This window comes from Neofelis nebulosa, chromosome 9, assembly GCF_028018385.1.
Source record: "Neofelis nebulosa isolate mNeoNeb1 chromosome 9, mNeoNeb1.pri, whole genome shotgun sequence".
Lineage (NCBI taxonomy): Eukaryota > Metazoa > Chordata > Mammalia > Carnivora > Felidae > Neofelis > Neofelis nebulosa.
This window is the reverse complement of record NC_080790.1, coordinates 126,689,628-126,703,826: the sequence shown is the minus strand read 5'-3', so window position 1 is coordinate 126,703,826 and position 14,199 is coordinate 126,689,628. Positions and strand designations below refer to the sequence as shown.

Below are 14,199 nucleotides of genomic sequence, written 5' to 3'. Positions count from 1 at the left end.
AGCAGGGCAGGCCCTTGGGGCAGAGGCCTGATACTGGGACAGATGGCTGAGCTGGTAAGAGCCCCCTCACCCCCCACCCCCCAGCACCTTCAGACCCTCTTCCTCCCCTGGGCTCCAGGGGAACATCTGCTCCATGCCTAGAGGTCCTCAGGACAGCTCAGCCGGGTGCCTGTCTGTACAGAGGCCATACCCTAAAGCCCATGGTGGCTCAGAGCTGCTCTTCCTCCTGACCCTTGACTGTGAAACATACCTGGCTGCTCACTCACTGTGGTGGCTGCAGGTCAAGCAGGAGTCTAGCTCGCTACCTGGGCACAGCCTCCCGTCCTCTGCTCCCTAGAGGTACGAGGGCAGGCCTGGCTGTGGGAGTCTGGGACTTACAGATGGATGGTGCTGGGCTCTGGACTCTTCAGACCCGATGGACACAGGCAGAGGCCACCAGGGACCCAACTGTGGGGTCAGCAGGGTGAGAAGTTAGACACTGGATCCCGGGGCTGGGGCGTGGAGGCCCAGGGGTCCAGAAGGTGAGCCTGAATGTAGAGGGTGTGGTCCCAGGACTAGCTCCAGACTCTCCGCCTTCTCTGCCCTCAAGACCCTCACGCATTCTTAGGGAGGCTTCTGTATTTCCTTTTACAAATGAAACGAGGTGGCAATAAGATGGTATGGGTGGGGGGGTGGGGGGTGGGTAGGAAGGGAAGGGACGGGGCCTATTTACACGGGAGCTGGAGCAAGTTTGAGGTGAGGAGTCAGGGGATCGGGCAGGGAGGGGGAGCCCCGGCAGAGCCATAATCTTCCTATGTCACTGGCAGCCTGAGCCCTGCTGCCACCTCAGGGGGAGGGTCCTGGGGTCTGCTCAGCCCCAAGAGGCCCAAGTCCCAGCAGTCCGTACCAGCACCCTGGGGCTCCTCCTCCCCGCAGGATGTGTTAAGTGGGGTGAGGCTCGCGGCTGGGGCCCTGCTCGCGGCCGGAGTCCCGGTCCTTGTTCTCGGAGGAAGACGACGAGGAACTGGAGCCGTGGCTGCGGCCTGACTGCCGGTAGGCGGTGCTCAGCTCCTGCAGCCGCTCGGGCGTCGGCCCCCACTTGGCAAAGCCAGGGTCGTTCTGTAGGAAGAGCACGGCCGTGTTGTGGACGGCCTTGTAGTGCATTTCCTCCCTGTGGGCAAAGGAGCAGCTCAGGGTGGGGCTTGGCCCGGCCCGATCGGCCGGCCCTCCTGCCCCTGCCCTCCCCAGGCACCCACTTCTTGCAGACGTGCTGGGAGCCACTGCGGTACTCGTGCTCAAAGGCAGGCAGGACCAGCTGGTGGCGTTTGAAGCGGCTCTGCTCCATGCGGGTGAGCGCCGGTGTGGGGGGTTCTCGCCACTCCGGGATAAACACGATGAAGGACAGGGGCTCCGGGGAGCTCTCGAGCAGTTTCTGTGGGAGGGGGTACGGGGTGGACGTCAGAGGCTGCCCTCCGGGTGGCTGGCGATCCCGCTTGCCAACCTACCCCACCCCCACCGCCAGCAGCACACCCACCTCAAAGTGAGAGACCATGGCATCCATGAGTTCCTCGCAGAACGGAGGGTTGGCCTCAAAGGAACCACTCAGCGGGGAAAAATCCAGGCAGGGCCTGGGGATGGAGGTGAGCACTCTAAGTCCTGCCAGAATCCCAGCCCTCAACCGGAAACAGGTGCCGCCCCCACCTCGTTGAAAGGACGGCCCTGGTCAGGCCACAGGCCAACATTCACCCTTAATTCATCCTGGGACAAGGTGTGGCCGACTCCACTGGAGTGCTGAGGACAGAGAGGCTCGGGCTGGGCAGCCAAGTCCACCAGGCCGCTTAGTGGAATGGCTGGAGCTCAGATCCAGTTCGAGCCCCGCTGCCACCACAGCACAAGCCACAACCAGGAGTTCCCCAGCTGCTGTGCTTTCCCTCTTGCTGGCCCAGGCTGGTCTTCCTACTGGAAGCTGTGTCCCCTTTCACCCATGCTCACCCCCCTCCAACACCCCACATTAGTCTGTAAGGTCCCTGAGGTCTGAATGATCTCTGAGCTCTGAATTACCACTTCCCATGCCTCTCAGTGCCGGGAACCACATGCTCCTATCGCAGCCTGGGCTTATTCACAGAGAAACCCACAAGATGAGTTAGGGACTATCACAGGCTCCCGAAGTTCAGCGATAAGTCCAAGGTCACACAGCTAGCAAGGGCTGAAGGCAGGGACTACACCCAACACTGCCCAATCCCAAGTAGCTGGCCCAGGTGCAATCTGTGCTCTAGAGGACCCCTTCCAGGGCCTGGGCAGAAGGGCCCCAGCAGCCCCTGGCTCTCACCCGCGGGAGCCGAAGTAGCCATCTGTGTCTGGGAAGGCAGAGCAGTACTGGCGGAAGTAGCAGTTGAGGGGCGAGGCGAAGCACTCAAAGCTGACGCTGAAGAGCCGGTGGAGGGCCTCAAAGACGTGCACGGGCAGCGATCCCTGCAGGCCTGTCCCCTCGTAGAGGCCCACGCCAAACATCATCTACACAGAGGCCATGGTCAGCCTCCAGGGCTCAGCCTTCCCCCTGCGTCTAGAAGAGCCCACCCCCAGCTGCCCCAGGCCCATACCTGGTACCGTCGGAGAAGACACCAGACTCGGGGCAGGAACCGCTCAAAGGCAGAGTCGTCAATGCAGCTGTAGCGGTAAAGCAGCCACTGTGGGACAGAGAGCAAGGCCCTTACACAGCGGCCCCTCACTCCCTCATAACTGGCCTCTTGCTGAGGACGCTGGGCCAAGGAGGAGGCAGCCCTCACTTCTTGCACCTGTGGGGACCTGCCTCCCCTTCACCCTAGCTCTTACCAGCTTGCTGAAGTAGTTGCGGCTGACCTTGACCATCTCCCCCTTATACCGGATGCAGACCACGTTATTCTCCATATGCATCTCCACGCTGGGCATGGGGGGCGCAGACACGGCCAGCCGGACCGGGTAACAGTACACCAGGCGGGGCTCCACTTCTGGGGCCTCCACCTCCTCTGTGGGCAGGGAGAGCAATGAGGGGCCTCCCTGCAGCGGCCCTGCTAATCCTCACCCCGGACGGACGGCCTCTGCCCCCCGTGTGCTCACACACGTACCCCAGTAACCAAGGGAGGTAAGTCTAATCCCACGGAGGAGCAGAATGCAGCTCAGATGGTTTGAGTACAAAGTTCTTGGCAGGGGCAAGAACTGGTGGCCTGTGTCGCCACGCTGCATACCGACACAAACCCCCGGTTGGCCGCGTGGAAGTAGAACTGTGGCACGTCCGTGATTACGGTACCCTACTTAGGCATCTTTTTGGGTCAAGCGCTTCGAATTACCACTGAGTTCTCGTATGATCCTGCGGCTGGGTATTAGCCTGCAGGGTGGGGGAACCGGGGCTTGCAGAAAGCAGCTGTAAATGCAAGTCGTCCACCTGACTGCTTACCCCGGGCCTGTCGTGTCCACCACCTTCCAGCTCCCCCTTTCCCAACCCTTCTCCAGTTCCTGGAGGAGTGCTGGGAACCCTGCACCGAAAGACAGCAGGGCCTGCCTCAGACACTGCCGGGAGAAACGGGCTTGCCCAAACCAGCCGTGGCCTAGAGGCTCAGCCTTGCTTGTCCCTTCACTCAGGGCCTGGGGTACACCGTTGACGGCATCACAGCTGGCTCCCTGCCACTGGCCCCTCACCTGGGATGTTGTTTTCCTTGAGGATGGCCAGGTGCTTCTCTCGGATCCGTTTGACATACTCCAGGGAGATGTGGTAGATCTTACTGCAGATGCCCTCCACGGAGTCCTTGGCCGCGGCCGAGACGTGGGGGCCACACTGCCTCCGCAGATGCTCCAGGCGGTCCTGGAGGAGACACTCTTGATCAGGGCTCTAGGTGGCTGTTGAGGGAAGGCTGGTGGATTCTAGCAGTCCTCGCTTTGAAACCGGCTGTTACTTACTAGCAGTGTCACTTGGACAAGTCCCTTGGCATCTCTGAATCTTAATTCCTCTACTGTTAAGGGAACACACAGTACTCACCTGATAAGGCAGTTTAAGTATTAAATGTGATCGTTCCCATTAAGGGCTTACCAAGCCCCTAGCATACAGCAAGTGCCCGATAAATGCCAGCACCTATGGTTGGGGTTACACTGTGCCAGATCCCATGATAATTGCTGGGGAAACACACAAACCAGGCACAGTCCCCACTTATAAAGCATTTGCCAACTATCAGGGAGAGACACCATTACAAAATGGGGTCCTTGGTCATTGCAGATTTGAAATTTGAGCTTTTAGCAACTTGCAAGGATTTAACTAGGCATTTGTAATTTTGCTGAATCACACGTGTGAAAGTGATGAGTGAAAATGAGTCACTCTGGCTAGTGAGCACACCTACCTTTGTCACTCTACGTGTCAAGTACAGTTACTATCGTGAAGTGCGAAACCTTGTCTCTTGTGAAAAATGGTCCTGAAAAGAAAGCCCGTTGCTAGTGCTGGTGGACAGTTAGAGAAGTGACGGGTCTGGGCCAGAAAACAGAACTGTTGTGGACACAGTAAAGTAGGGAAACGAGTCTGGTGCCAGCTCTTAACTGTGATGAGCGCACACACCCCAGAAAAGGCAGTCTGTCAATCTGTGTCCAAAAATCTACTCAAGGGAGATGCTGAACATTAAGTCGAAAAAGCTACTTATGGCGTGTGGCTGGGCACAGGATTCTGTTAAGAACCTTAATGAAGAGAGTCTTTTAGGAGAGAGCCAGGAACCTGGACAAACCTCTCTACATGCAGGAGTTTAGGGACCAATGAGCATCAAAGGTTTACTGAAGTGCACAGGAACAGGATGCTGTGGGGCTCCGCCCGGCCTGGGCAGACAGAGTGGGCTTCTTGGAGGAAGCAACCCGAGAGCCTTTCCACGGGCCTCCTTACCCAGGGCCACTCACCATGTAGTCCTCCTTAGAGGCAGAGTGGTCCTTCCGCAGCCAGCTGAAGGTGTCCTCCACGTTCCATTTGACCACCTTCCTGCTGTCGGGGGACGCACTCCTGCCGGTGAAGGGAGCTATCAGGCATCTGTCCACACTCCTTACTCCTCCCACCCCACCTGCACTGACATTCGGGCTCTTGTTCTGCCTTTGGGAGCCAGCCCTCCTCCCACCAAGCGCAATGACTGCACTCCATTAGATGGGCCACATGGCCCAGGACCTCCCCACTCTGATCACACACCCGGCTTGCTGGGGGCAGGAGAGAGCAAACCTGGATTCGATGAGCCGCCTAGCAGCCTCTGCATATTTAAAGAGCAGGCGCTTGGCTTCCTCCCGGAACTTGATTCGGGATAACCTGGGATAGAGAACGGATAGAGTTAGGAGCCTTCTATGCAGAACTGGCTACACAACCCTTGGCTGGCCCCAGCTGCGCAGGTGTACCTGATGGGAATGTCATTCATGATTTCGCGAAACATGGAGGGCGACACGACCGGTTCACAGTTGCTCGGCAACAGGGGGTCAGAGCCTTTGTCCACGACCTTGCGCTCCAGCATCCAGCGGTTGAAGGATTCTCGAGGGGGCTCGATGCCTGCAGGACAGAAGAGCTGGTGAAGGTCTGGCTTTAGACAGGAGGCATCGTGTGGGCACTGGAGGTGCAACAGTAAATGACAGCCTGTTAAGTCAGGAGCTCATGTTCCAGGCAACACCTCCCAAAGTATATTCTAAGAATCGCTAGTTTTATAAAGGGTGTTTGTTAGATGATCCTTAGGGTAAAAGGGAAAAAGAGAAACACTATATTCCAGCAAAGTTAAGCAGGCTTATTTACTAATTAATAGAAGCTGCAGTTTACTGAGGACTTTCCATTCCTCTTACTCCTAGTAGTAGCAAGGCCATCAGGACAGATACTTCTGTTTTTGTATCACAGATACATAAAAAGGCTTCAAATGATACCTGGCAAACGAAGCATTCTGGAAGTGTTAACGATTCCTTTTGTAGTTACTGATGCCAGCCACCCTTTCTGGAAGCGGTTAGAGGAGCTGGGGCTCCAAGCAGGCCCGTCCCCATCCACTGCCTATGCTCTGGGCCACTAGGCTCCCCTGCACCATTCCCCAAGCCCGGTTCTTGCTCGCAGCAGGTGGAAACGGGGCTCTGAGGCCCCGGAGGCAGTTACCCTCTCGCTGCTGGCACAGCTCCCGATAGTGCTGCCGAAGCTTGAGGATGAGCTGGGAGCGCAGCAGCTCCACCTCGGGGTGCGGGGGCAGCACCTCTGAAGGCCCCCGGTGCTTGATGACCGCGTTGGTCTGGATGTCCAGATCCCAGTACACCCTTGGGGCACAGAAAAGAGCAACGAGGACAGTAGAGGAAAGGGAAGGAGGGGTGCCCTGGCTGCCACCACACCCCAGTCTCCCAGGCACGCAGGCCGCATCAGTGGGTGCCCCCAAGGGACTATAGCAGGGACTCACTCAGTGGGCCGGAGGAGAGCCGCCTGCTGTTTATCTTCAGGGGATGTCCCCCACATCTTCAGTGTTGGGGTTCCTGGGATACTGGGGGAGCTAGGCACCGATGGGCCCGTGGGTGTCACAGGGATTTCAATCTGGAGCAAAAAAGGAGAAGGCATCAGGGTCAGGAGAGTCAGCCTATGGTTCCAGCACCAAACCCAGTGAGCTGTGCCCAGGCCCCGCTCCTGACCGACCTGCCACTGCCCGGCCTTTGCAGGGAAGCTGCTGGCTGCCTGCCTGGCTTGGCCACTTGCCAGCCAGGTCCTCAGAGCCCGCCAGCACTCACCTTGGGCTTCTTCACACCATTGCCGCTTGGCTGCTCTTCCGAGAGCTGCCGCTTTCGGGGCTTGTTCTCAGCCGGGGGGGTTTCCACCAAACTGGAGTCTTGGGGCAGTGGGGTCGCATTCAGCCCCAAAGGGTCCGACTGGTGGAGGGAGACCAGCAGAGTTGCAACCGGGGCCAGTGGGTTGCGAGTCCCGGTAATACGGAATCCTGATGCCCTCCTGACCCCTGCTCCTACTGCTCAGAGACTGGGATGCAGAAAGAACGCTGGGCTCCAGTCCCACTGGCTACTTGCAACCATGTGACCTTGGCGGAGTTCCATCCTGTCCTAATTCCCTCACATTCAAAATGGCCCTCCTGGGGCGCCTGGGTGGCGCAGTCGGTTAAGCGTCCGACTTCAGCCAGGTCACGATCTCGCGGTCCGTGAGTTCGAGCCCCGCGTCAGGCTCTGGGCTGATGGCTCGGAGCCTGGAGCCTGTTTCCGATTCTGTGTCTCCCTCTCTCTCTGCCCCTCCCCCGTTCATGCTCTGTCTCTCTCTGTCCCAAAAATAAATAAAAAATGTTGAAAAAAAAAAAAATTTAAAAAACAAAATGGCCCTCCTGCTAAACAGGCCCAACCTCCCACTGGGAAGACGATTAAATGAGTCAGTGAGTATGACCAGCTTAACATGACCTCTGGCATGAGATAAACACACTGTACACACTGATTTCTTAAATAGCAGAGAGTCAGGAATAAAGGAAAGAGTCAAGAAATGCTTGTTTTTGAAAAAGCAAGGCCCTGTGGGTGGAATGCCTTTGGCAACACCAAAAAGAAGCATGATGGTAGGCAGGGTGGCCCTGAGATCCTAAGAGGTTTGAGTCCAGCTCTGCCTCTTACTGGCTTGAGGTCTCAGGCCAATCATTTCCCATCTCTGAGCCTCAGTGTCTTCATCTGCAAAATGGGGGTGCCAACTGGCTTGATTACGCCCAGAAAAAAAAGTTCACCCCAACTGACAGGGATCCAAAAGCCCACGTTTCTGGCAGATGGCCTGTGTTGCTACTTCCCTATCACATTGCCCTTTCCACTTCTAGAACGTGCTTCTCCCCTCTTAACAACTTTTCTCCTTGCTAACTCTGTCACCTTAAATGCTAATTCAAAGAGAGGCTTTCCTGTCCCGTCCCGTCCACTCCCCTCCCCCAAACTGGACCATGGTCCCTGCTGTACTCTAACACTATTCTTCATACACAAGCCAAATGTAATTGTACTGGCCCCTCAGTAGACTGTGGGCCCCCCGAGAGTACAAGGGAACGACCATGTCTGTCTTGGCTCACAACTGCATTACAGGCACAGTAACGGGTAGTTCAATATCACATACTCTTTACAACCGTCTCTTTACGTGTCAGTCTCCCCTATTTGAGTACAGGTTCCTTGCTAGCAGGGAATAGGTCTTCTCTCGTGTATCACTGTGTCCCCAGGTCCCAACACAGGACTAGGCTCATAATAGCTGCTCAAGATACGTCTGGGGGAAGGCCCAGACGCCGGAAGCCGCCTTGAGACCCCTGCCCTAGGCTGGCACTCACAATCACGTCATGTTGGCCCAGCACCGGCATCTCCCACAGGGACTGGTTGGTAAATCGGTTGAAGTAGTAGGGACGGTTCTCCCTCCTGCTCCAGCACTTCTCCCAGCCTGCGTGCACCAGCTCCTCTGCAAACAAGCATGGGACCCGGCCAGGGTCAGGGCTGCTCCTGGGGCATCTTTCCTACCCCACCACCCTACCCTGCCCCTCGCCAGTACCTGGGAGGTCCTGCACCAGGCGGATGGGCTTTGGAGAACAGGGCTGGCTCTGATTGGAGGTGCCCGGGGAGTGACTCAGCAGGGACGCTTCCTCCCGGGGGCTGCCGTGATTCTCATTGGCCATCTCCGCACCCACACCGGACCTGCCACACAGAGGACCGAAGGGTGTTAGGCCAGCAGGGTGTGGAGGTCAGCTCCACCCCCAGCCCCCGCCCACCAATTACAACCCACTGAGGGCCCCCCTGACCACTCGTAGATCTGAAAAAAGTCACTCTGGTCCTGTCCTGGAGGGCCAGTGTGGTACCACGGGAGCCCTGGGACCAAAGTTGCAGTTCTCTCAACTGTGAAATGGGTGCACTCCTGTTGCTCCTTCTGCCTGAAATACTCTCCCCAGTTCTCTGCCTGGCTTGTCACTATGTTCACATGCTCCAGGAAGCCTTCCTAGACTCTCCCTTCCCAAAGCTAGGTGGTCAGAGCCCATCCGCAGGGCCATGAACACCTCCACTGTAGCACTCAGTCTGGTCTATGAGCTGGATCTGTCTCCCCATCAGACTGTCAGAACTCCCAGGGCTAGGAACTGGGTCCAGTTCTCTCCAGCGCTCAGCATGGTACCTGGACCCAACAGGAACTCCATTCATTCTGCAAATATTGACAAAGCACAGAGTGCCACAGAAGACAGAACAGGGTCTGCCCTTGGGAAGCAACTCCCACAAAAAAGAACAGTAAATCCTCCTCTTCCCTGTTCCTATCCAATAAAATCTAACTGGAACAAAGTGCAGCCCAGAGTGGGCCATGGCATCTAACTGGCTGCTTCATTCTACACTTCAGGGCAGGAAACAATCTGTTGCTAAAGAAACCAGTGGGACTGAGAAGAAACATCTAATTCAGTCCTTCCTAATCCCCAGGTGAAAATTTACCAGGAAGCAGGTCAGCTCCTTCAGATTTGTATTCTCCACTACCTTCGCCCAAAGCACACCCAGCACGAGCCTCAGTGGCCAAAGTGATTCCCAAGCTGGCTGTTAGACTTCTAGGGGCCCAACTGAGATTGGACTGGTGATCCCAAAGTTGTTTTCAATATGCCACAGCACCCAAAGAAACATTTACCCACAAAAAGAGCACGAAGCCATGTTTAACCATCAGTTATCTTTGCTTGCTGACATTTTATCAACTCCTTGTGGTCACACTGATTATCTCATGCTGATCAGAAGCTCTGATTGGCTGTTGACGACATCATAGGAATCACTGGGACATTAATTTTATTGTACACTCAGTCATAGATGTCTTTGTTAATTTGGAAAGAGAAAAGTGAATGGTTACTTTGTCAGTACAGTTTGGCAGATAAAAAATGCACGGAGCAAGAGGACATACATACAACCAAAGGGGGCCATGATAACAAAAAGGTTCGGAACCACTAACCAAGGGGAGAAAAAGCTTGATTCTCTGGGTAGGAGGGATTCCCGATGCCTTGGGGCTGAGCCCACAGGTCTCAAGGCTGGACAAGGTCCCTCTTTTTCTCACCCTCTGGGGTCTGCAATGCTAGCATGAGAGGGTTTTCTTCTCCAACCAGGTGGACCCCCACGTCACAGGGTCCAACAGAGGCAGGGGGAGGCCTGCAGGAAGGCTCAGCACAGGTGGGTGGCCGGGTCAGCAGTGGAGTGAACGGGGGCCCAGGGACCTCCTCGCATCAGCAACTGCAGAGCAAATAGAAGAGAGAGTCACAGACCTGTGAAATGCTGCACAGCAGGGACAAAATAAGAGGGGCAATGACACAGCAAGTTGGGAGCCCCCAGGACAAGGCAGGAGACACTGTGGGAGATCTGGGGATTCAAGGGATGAAACGGTACTTCTCAAGGTTCCCAAACCGAAACATTTCACGGACTTGCCGCCTGAAGTCACACGGGCTCTGGGATGAGGGGGGCCCTAAGCCTGGTTTAATGCTCCACTGTTACTGTCTTTGAAATTCTTAATAAATTTTTAACAGAGGGGACCCACATTTTCATTTTGCACACGGGACCCCACAAATTGTGTAGCTGCTCCTATCAACCAAAATATCCCTAAGATAAAAGTGAACATATAGTTGTCCCTTAACAACATGGGTCCAAACCACATGGGTCCACTTACACATGGCTTTTTTCAACATGACACAGCGTTATAAATGTATTTACTTGTCCTTATGATTTTCTTAACATTTCCTTTCCTCTAGCTCATTTTAAAAACACAGTATATAATTCATACAACATACAAAACATGTTCACCGACTGCTTATGTTGCCAGAAAGGCTTCTGGTTAACTGCAGGCTATTAGTGAAGTTTTGGGGAGTCCAAAGTTATACTGGGATTTTCCACTGCACTGGAGATCAGTGCCCCTAACTCTTGTGTTGTTCAAGGGTCAACTGTACTTATCACAGATCAGAGGCCACAAAAAACACGTTTCTTGGAATCAATCTTTTAACACGTTACATGCAAATGCATTACATAACTCGGCATGTTCAACTTTATTGAAAAATATTTTTGCCAATAAATATCGTGTGACGTTGAGGCACCACGTAGCTGAACCATGCACAGGCAGCACAGGCAGCCCAGCTCAGTGAGGCCAAACAGGGACACTGCAGTGTTTCCAAAACCCGTATCACAGCCATCAGAGGGCCTGTAATAGAAATCCAGATTCCCACCCGTCCCTCACCTCACATCGTAGGAGTCAAAAATGGAGAAGGGAGACACACAAGAATTTGTATTTTTTTAAACGCACTCCAGAGGTGGGACTGGGAAACAGGATGACAAATTTTACACCAGTTCAAACCTTTACCAATTTTTTACGATTAAAACTTTTTTCTTAATTTCCCAGGTGATTTGGAAGCAGCGGGTTGGTGGCCAAAGAACCTGCTCTGGGTGTGGACAGACCCGGGGTCCAGATCCTTCTGCCGCGTTCCGACTTACAAACAGGAATGACTCGATCTCTATGGTCTCTACACGTAGAGTCTAGTATATTGTACACTTTAAGTAAGAAATAACTCTATTGTTAAGATAACGTTTTTATTTATCCTGAAGTTTCCCGGCCCCTCGCATACCACAGTTAGTGCCGATCAGCTTAGTAACTGTATCTGCGCAACCGGAGGAACCCACTAGAAGGAAAAGAACCCGGTTACGGGATTGGAAGACGGGGCGGGACCATCTCAGTAATGTGCCAATCAGAACCCTCCAAACCAATAGGGCGGAGTCAAAGGACTTGTAAAATGCGCAGGCGCGGGGGCCACAAGCGACGGGGACTACACCCCCACCCCCCACCGCCAGCGCGCGCACCCTTTCCCTTCCCCTCCCCCCAAACCCCAGCGGGGGCGGGCTGTTTGGCGCGCGCGCGCCGGCCCATCTCCCGGGCTCCGCCCCCCGCCCCACCGCGCGCTCCCGCCCCCGGGCTGAGGCGACTCAGAGTCGGAGCCCGACACAAAGGCGGTGGCGGCGGCAGCGGCGGAGGGGCCCTAGAGGCCGCTCCGCCCGCGCTCTCCGGGCCCACCTCCCTCACCCAAGCTACCGACCCGGCCGCCCACCCGCGGGCCTAAGATGGCGGCGGCGGCAGAGACAGGGCAAGCGGTGGCCCCGAGCGGAAAGCGCCGGAGGGGCCACCGCAGCCCGGCTTCGGATCCCCGGAACCCGGAGCGGCTCGCGGCGGGACCATGGCTTCCTGGGGCTCTTACCTGCCCGGAGCGGACTGGAGGGGACGCGGCTACACGTTCTGCTCGACCTCCCGTTTTGCCGCCTCCGCCTCGCCCTCCCCAGCGCCGCTGCCGCCATCTTGTGTCCCGGGCCGGGTCTCCGCGCTGCGCATGCGCCGGTACCGCCTCTGAGGGACCTCGCCGCTGCCGCGCCGCCATCTTGAGTGTGGCAGAACCGGCCGACTCCTCAGGGCCTGCTTGCTTTCGGCCCCTTCCCTTCCTCCCGTCCTTCCCTGCTATTCCATGCGGGTCTCAGGAGGGCAGGGCAGCTTTGCGGGCCGTGGGGTGTGAACTGAGGAAGGAACGAACTCACAAGCACGCTCCCTGCCTCTGTTTCCCCCGCGAGCACACCCGCTGGGGCTGGAGGACCTAGGTGGGAGGTGCACCAACCGGGCCGGACTGAGTGTGCGCACCGGGGGGCGCGGGGCGGGCTGGGAACCTGCGGGCGCTCGGCAAAGACGCCGGCCCGGGGGCGGGGTTGTGGTGACGCAGCTCTGGGCGTAGTGGGGGCCTGGGTCCTAGTTCCGGCGCGGCTGTGTCATTGATGTCCAGTCGCTTACCCTCTCTGAGCATCTGTCAAGAATGTTTTCCAGCCATTTTCTATGTCGAGGCTGCATGCAAATCGAATCTTCTCCCAGGATGAGGCTTCACAAGTTACAAGTGTTCCTGAGTAGAAGAAACTTAAAACAGCCGTGGGAGCCATAATAAAGGTGGCTTTGGCGAAGTTAGGAATGCAACTAAAATGCATCGGTGGGCCTCTAACAACACTGACCTATCTATGGCTACTAGTTGCGGTGCAAAGCCTCACTGAGACCTCAGACCAGCCATAAATGCCCAGCAGGAGATACAGTTGCTAGGTTCCCCCACGCGCGGCTCCCTACAGGATTCTTGGGCAGAGGCTGCCAGACGACTCAATAGCCCCACCTCCGTCGGGCCTCCTTAGTAAACTGACCTCAACAATGGGCTTGAGACGAACACAAGGTTGCCATCTGCCGTTCGCCTTGCATTTCCCAAGTGGAGCCAGAGACTGCAGGTACCCGGGCTGGGCTGCGCGCAGCCTCCGGTGTGCATGATGCCTGCCCCTGTGCAGCTGCGTGGGGGTGGGGGAGTGTCAGCAAAACGCGAGGCAAATAGTACGAACTAGGGTGCTCATGAGTCTGGCTGGTTCAGATCTGTATCCTCCGCCCTGGACGTGTGGCCTTGAAGGAGTTGTTCGACATCTTTAAGCTGTAGTTTCCTGTACTGGAAGAGAAGTCCACCTGGCGAGAACTGAGATGGCGTCTGTAAAGTACTCAGCACATGTGGGACCTGGCATTTAATAAATGTTAGCTGTTACGTCTCACGGGGTTGTGAGGGTTTCTCCAAGTAGATTTGAGCCTTCCCCAAATCCACCTGCTCCGGATAGGCCCAGTAAGTGCAGCCAAATCCTGCCCTTACAGAGAGGCCAGTTCACTTGGGAAGCTTGATGGGAAATCAGATGCCTGGTGCCCACCTTAGACCTACATAGGGGGGACCAGATGTCCTGCTCTCCCTGGGACAGTCTTGGTTTATATCTGTTGTCCTGGCATAATTATTAATATTGCATCCTTTCCCAAAAGCGCCCTGGTTTGGACAATAAATTATACGGTCACTCGAGATTTACAGAATACCTAGTTTTTGTTCTTAAGATTTTTTTTTTTTTTTTTAAGTAATCTCCACACCCAATGTGGAGCTTGAAATCACAACCCCGAGATCAAGAGTCTCAAGCTCCGCCGACTGAGCCAGCCAGGCGTCCCCAAAAGGCCTAGTTTTGCAAGCTCCCCAGCTAGTACTTATTAACACAGGAGTGTAAAAACCATGTACTGATTGCTATCTGTTCCTGTTTTTTTGCTTTCAAAGTATGTTAATTTGTTTCTCAGAGTCTCTTAATTGGTAACTAAAGCACCAAGCATCCCAAGTGCCTATCCCTGTTTTATCATGTAACTCTTTCCAAGAACTCTGAGAGTAGAAATGATTATCTCAAGTCCAC

The 14,199-nt window shown here is 55.5% G+C and overlaps 1 protein-coding gene across 6 annotated transcripts; it reads right to left on the bottom strand.

Moving 5' to 3' along the window:
• Positions 1–600: 600 nt before the first annotated feature.
• Positions 601–12,606, bottom strand: PCIF1 (phosphorylated CTD interacting factor 1). Of its 6 annotated transcripts, none has more exons than XM_058685811.1 (18): positions 12,174–12,606; positions 9,899–10,173; positions 9,587–9,763; positions 8,483–8,625; positions 8,268–8,392; positions 6,712–6,849; positions 6,390–6,520; positions 6,098–6,252; positions 5,368–5,515; positions 5,198–5,281; positions 4,888–4,987; positions 3,655–3,817; positions 2,812–2,984; positions 2,580–2,666; positions 2,309–2,493; positions 1,514–1,607; positions 1,236–1,411; positions 601–1,150 (listed from the first exon to the last, which is right to left on the bottom strand). In XM_058685811.1, exons 3-18 carry the CDS (start codon positions 9,607–9,609, stop codon positions 922–924), a joined length of 2,154 nt encoding a protein of 717 aa, XP_058541794.1. In that variant the 5' UTR covers positions 9,610–9,763; positions 9,899–10,173; positions 12,174–12,606; the 3' UTR covers positions 601–921. The 6 variants fall into 6 exon arrangements, with proteins under 6 accessions (XP_058541794.1, XP_058541793.1, XP_058541798.1 ...); XM_058685810.1 differs by having other exon boundaries at positions 9,587–9,700; XM_058685815.1 differs by having other exon boundaries at positions 601–1,098; positions 9,587–9,700.
• Between the last annotated feature and the right edge of the window lie 1,593 nt (positions 12,607–14,199).

Coding starts and splice junctions, on each gene's coding strand:
- PCIF1 (XM_058685811.1), bottom strand. CDS start 9,609: ATGGCTTCGTGCTCTTTTTGTGG. Junction 5,516..6,097: donor GCTGTGCCAGCAGCGAGAGG/GTAACTGCCTCC, acceptor TCTGTCCTGCAG/GCATCGAGCCCCCTCGAGAA. Junction 2,985..3,654: donor CAAGGAAAACAACATCCCAG/GTGAGGGGCCAG, acceptor CCCTGCCCACAG/AGGAGGTGGAGGCCCCAGAA.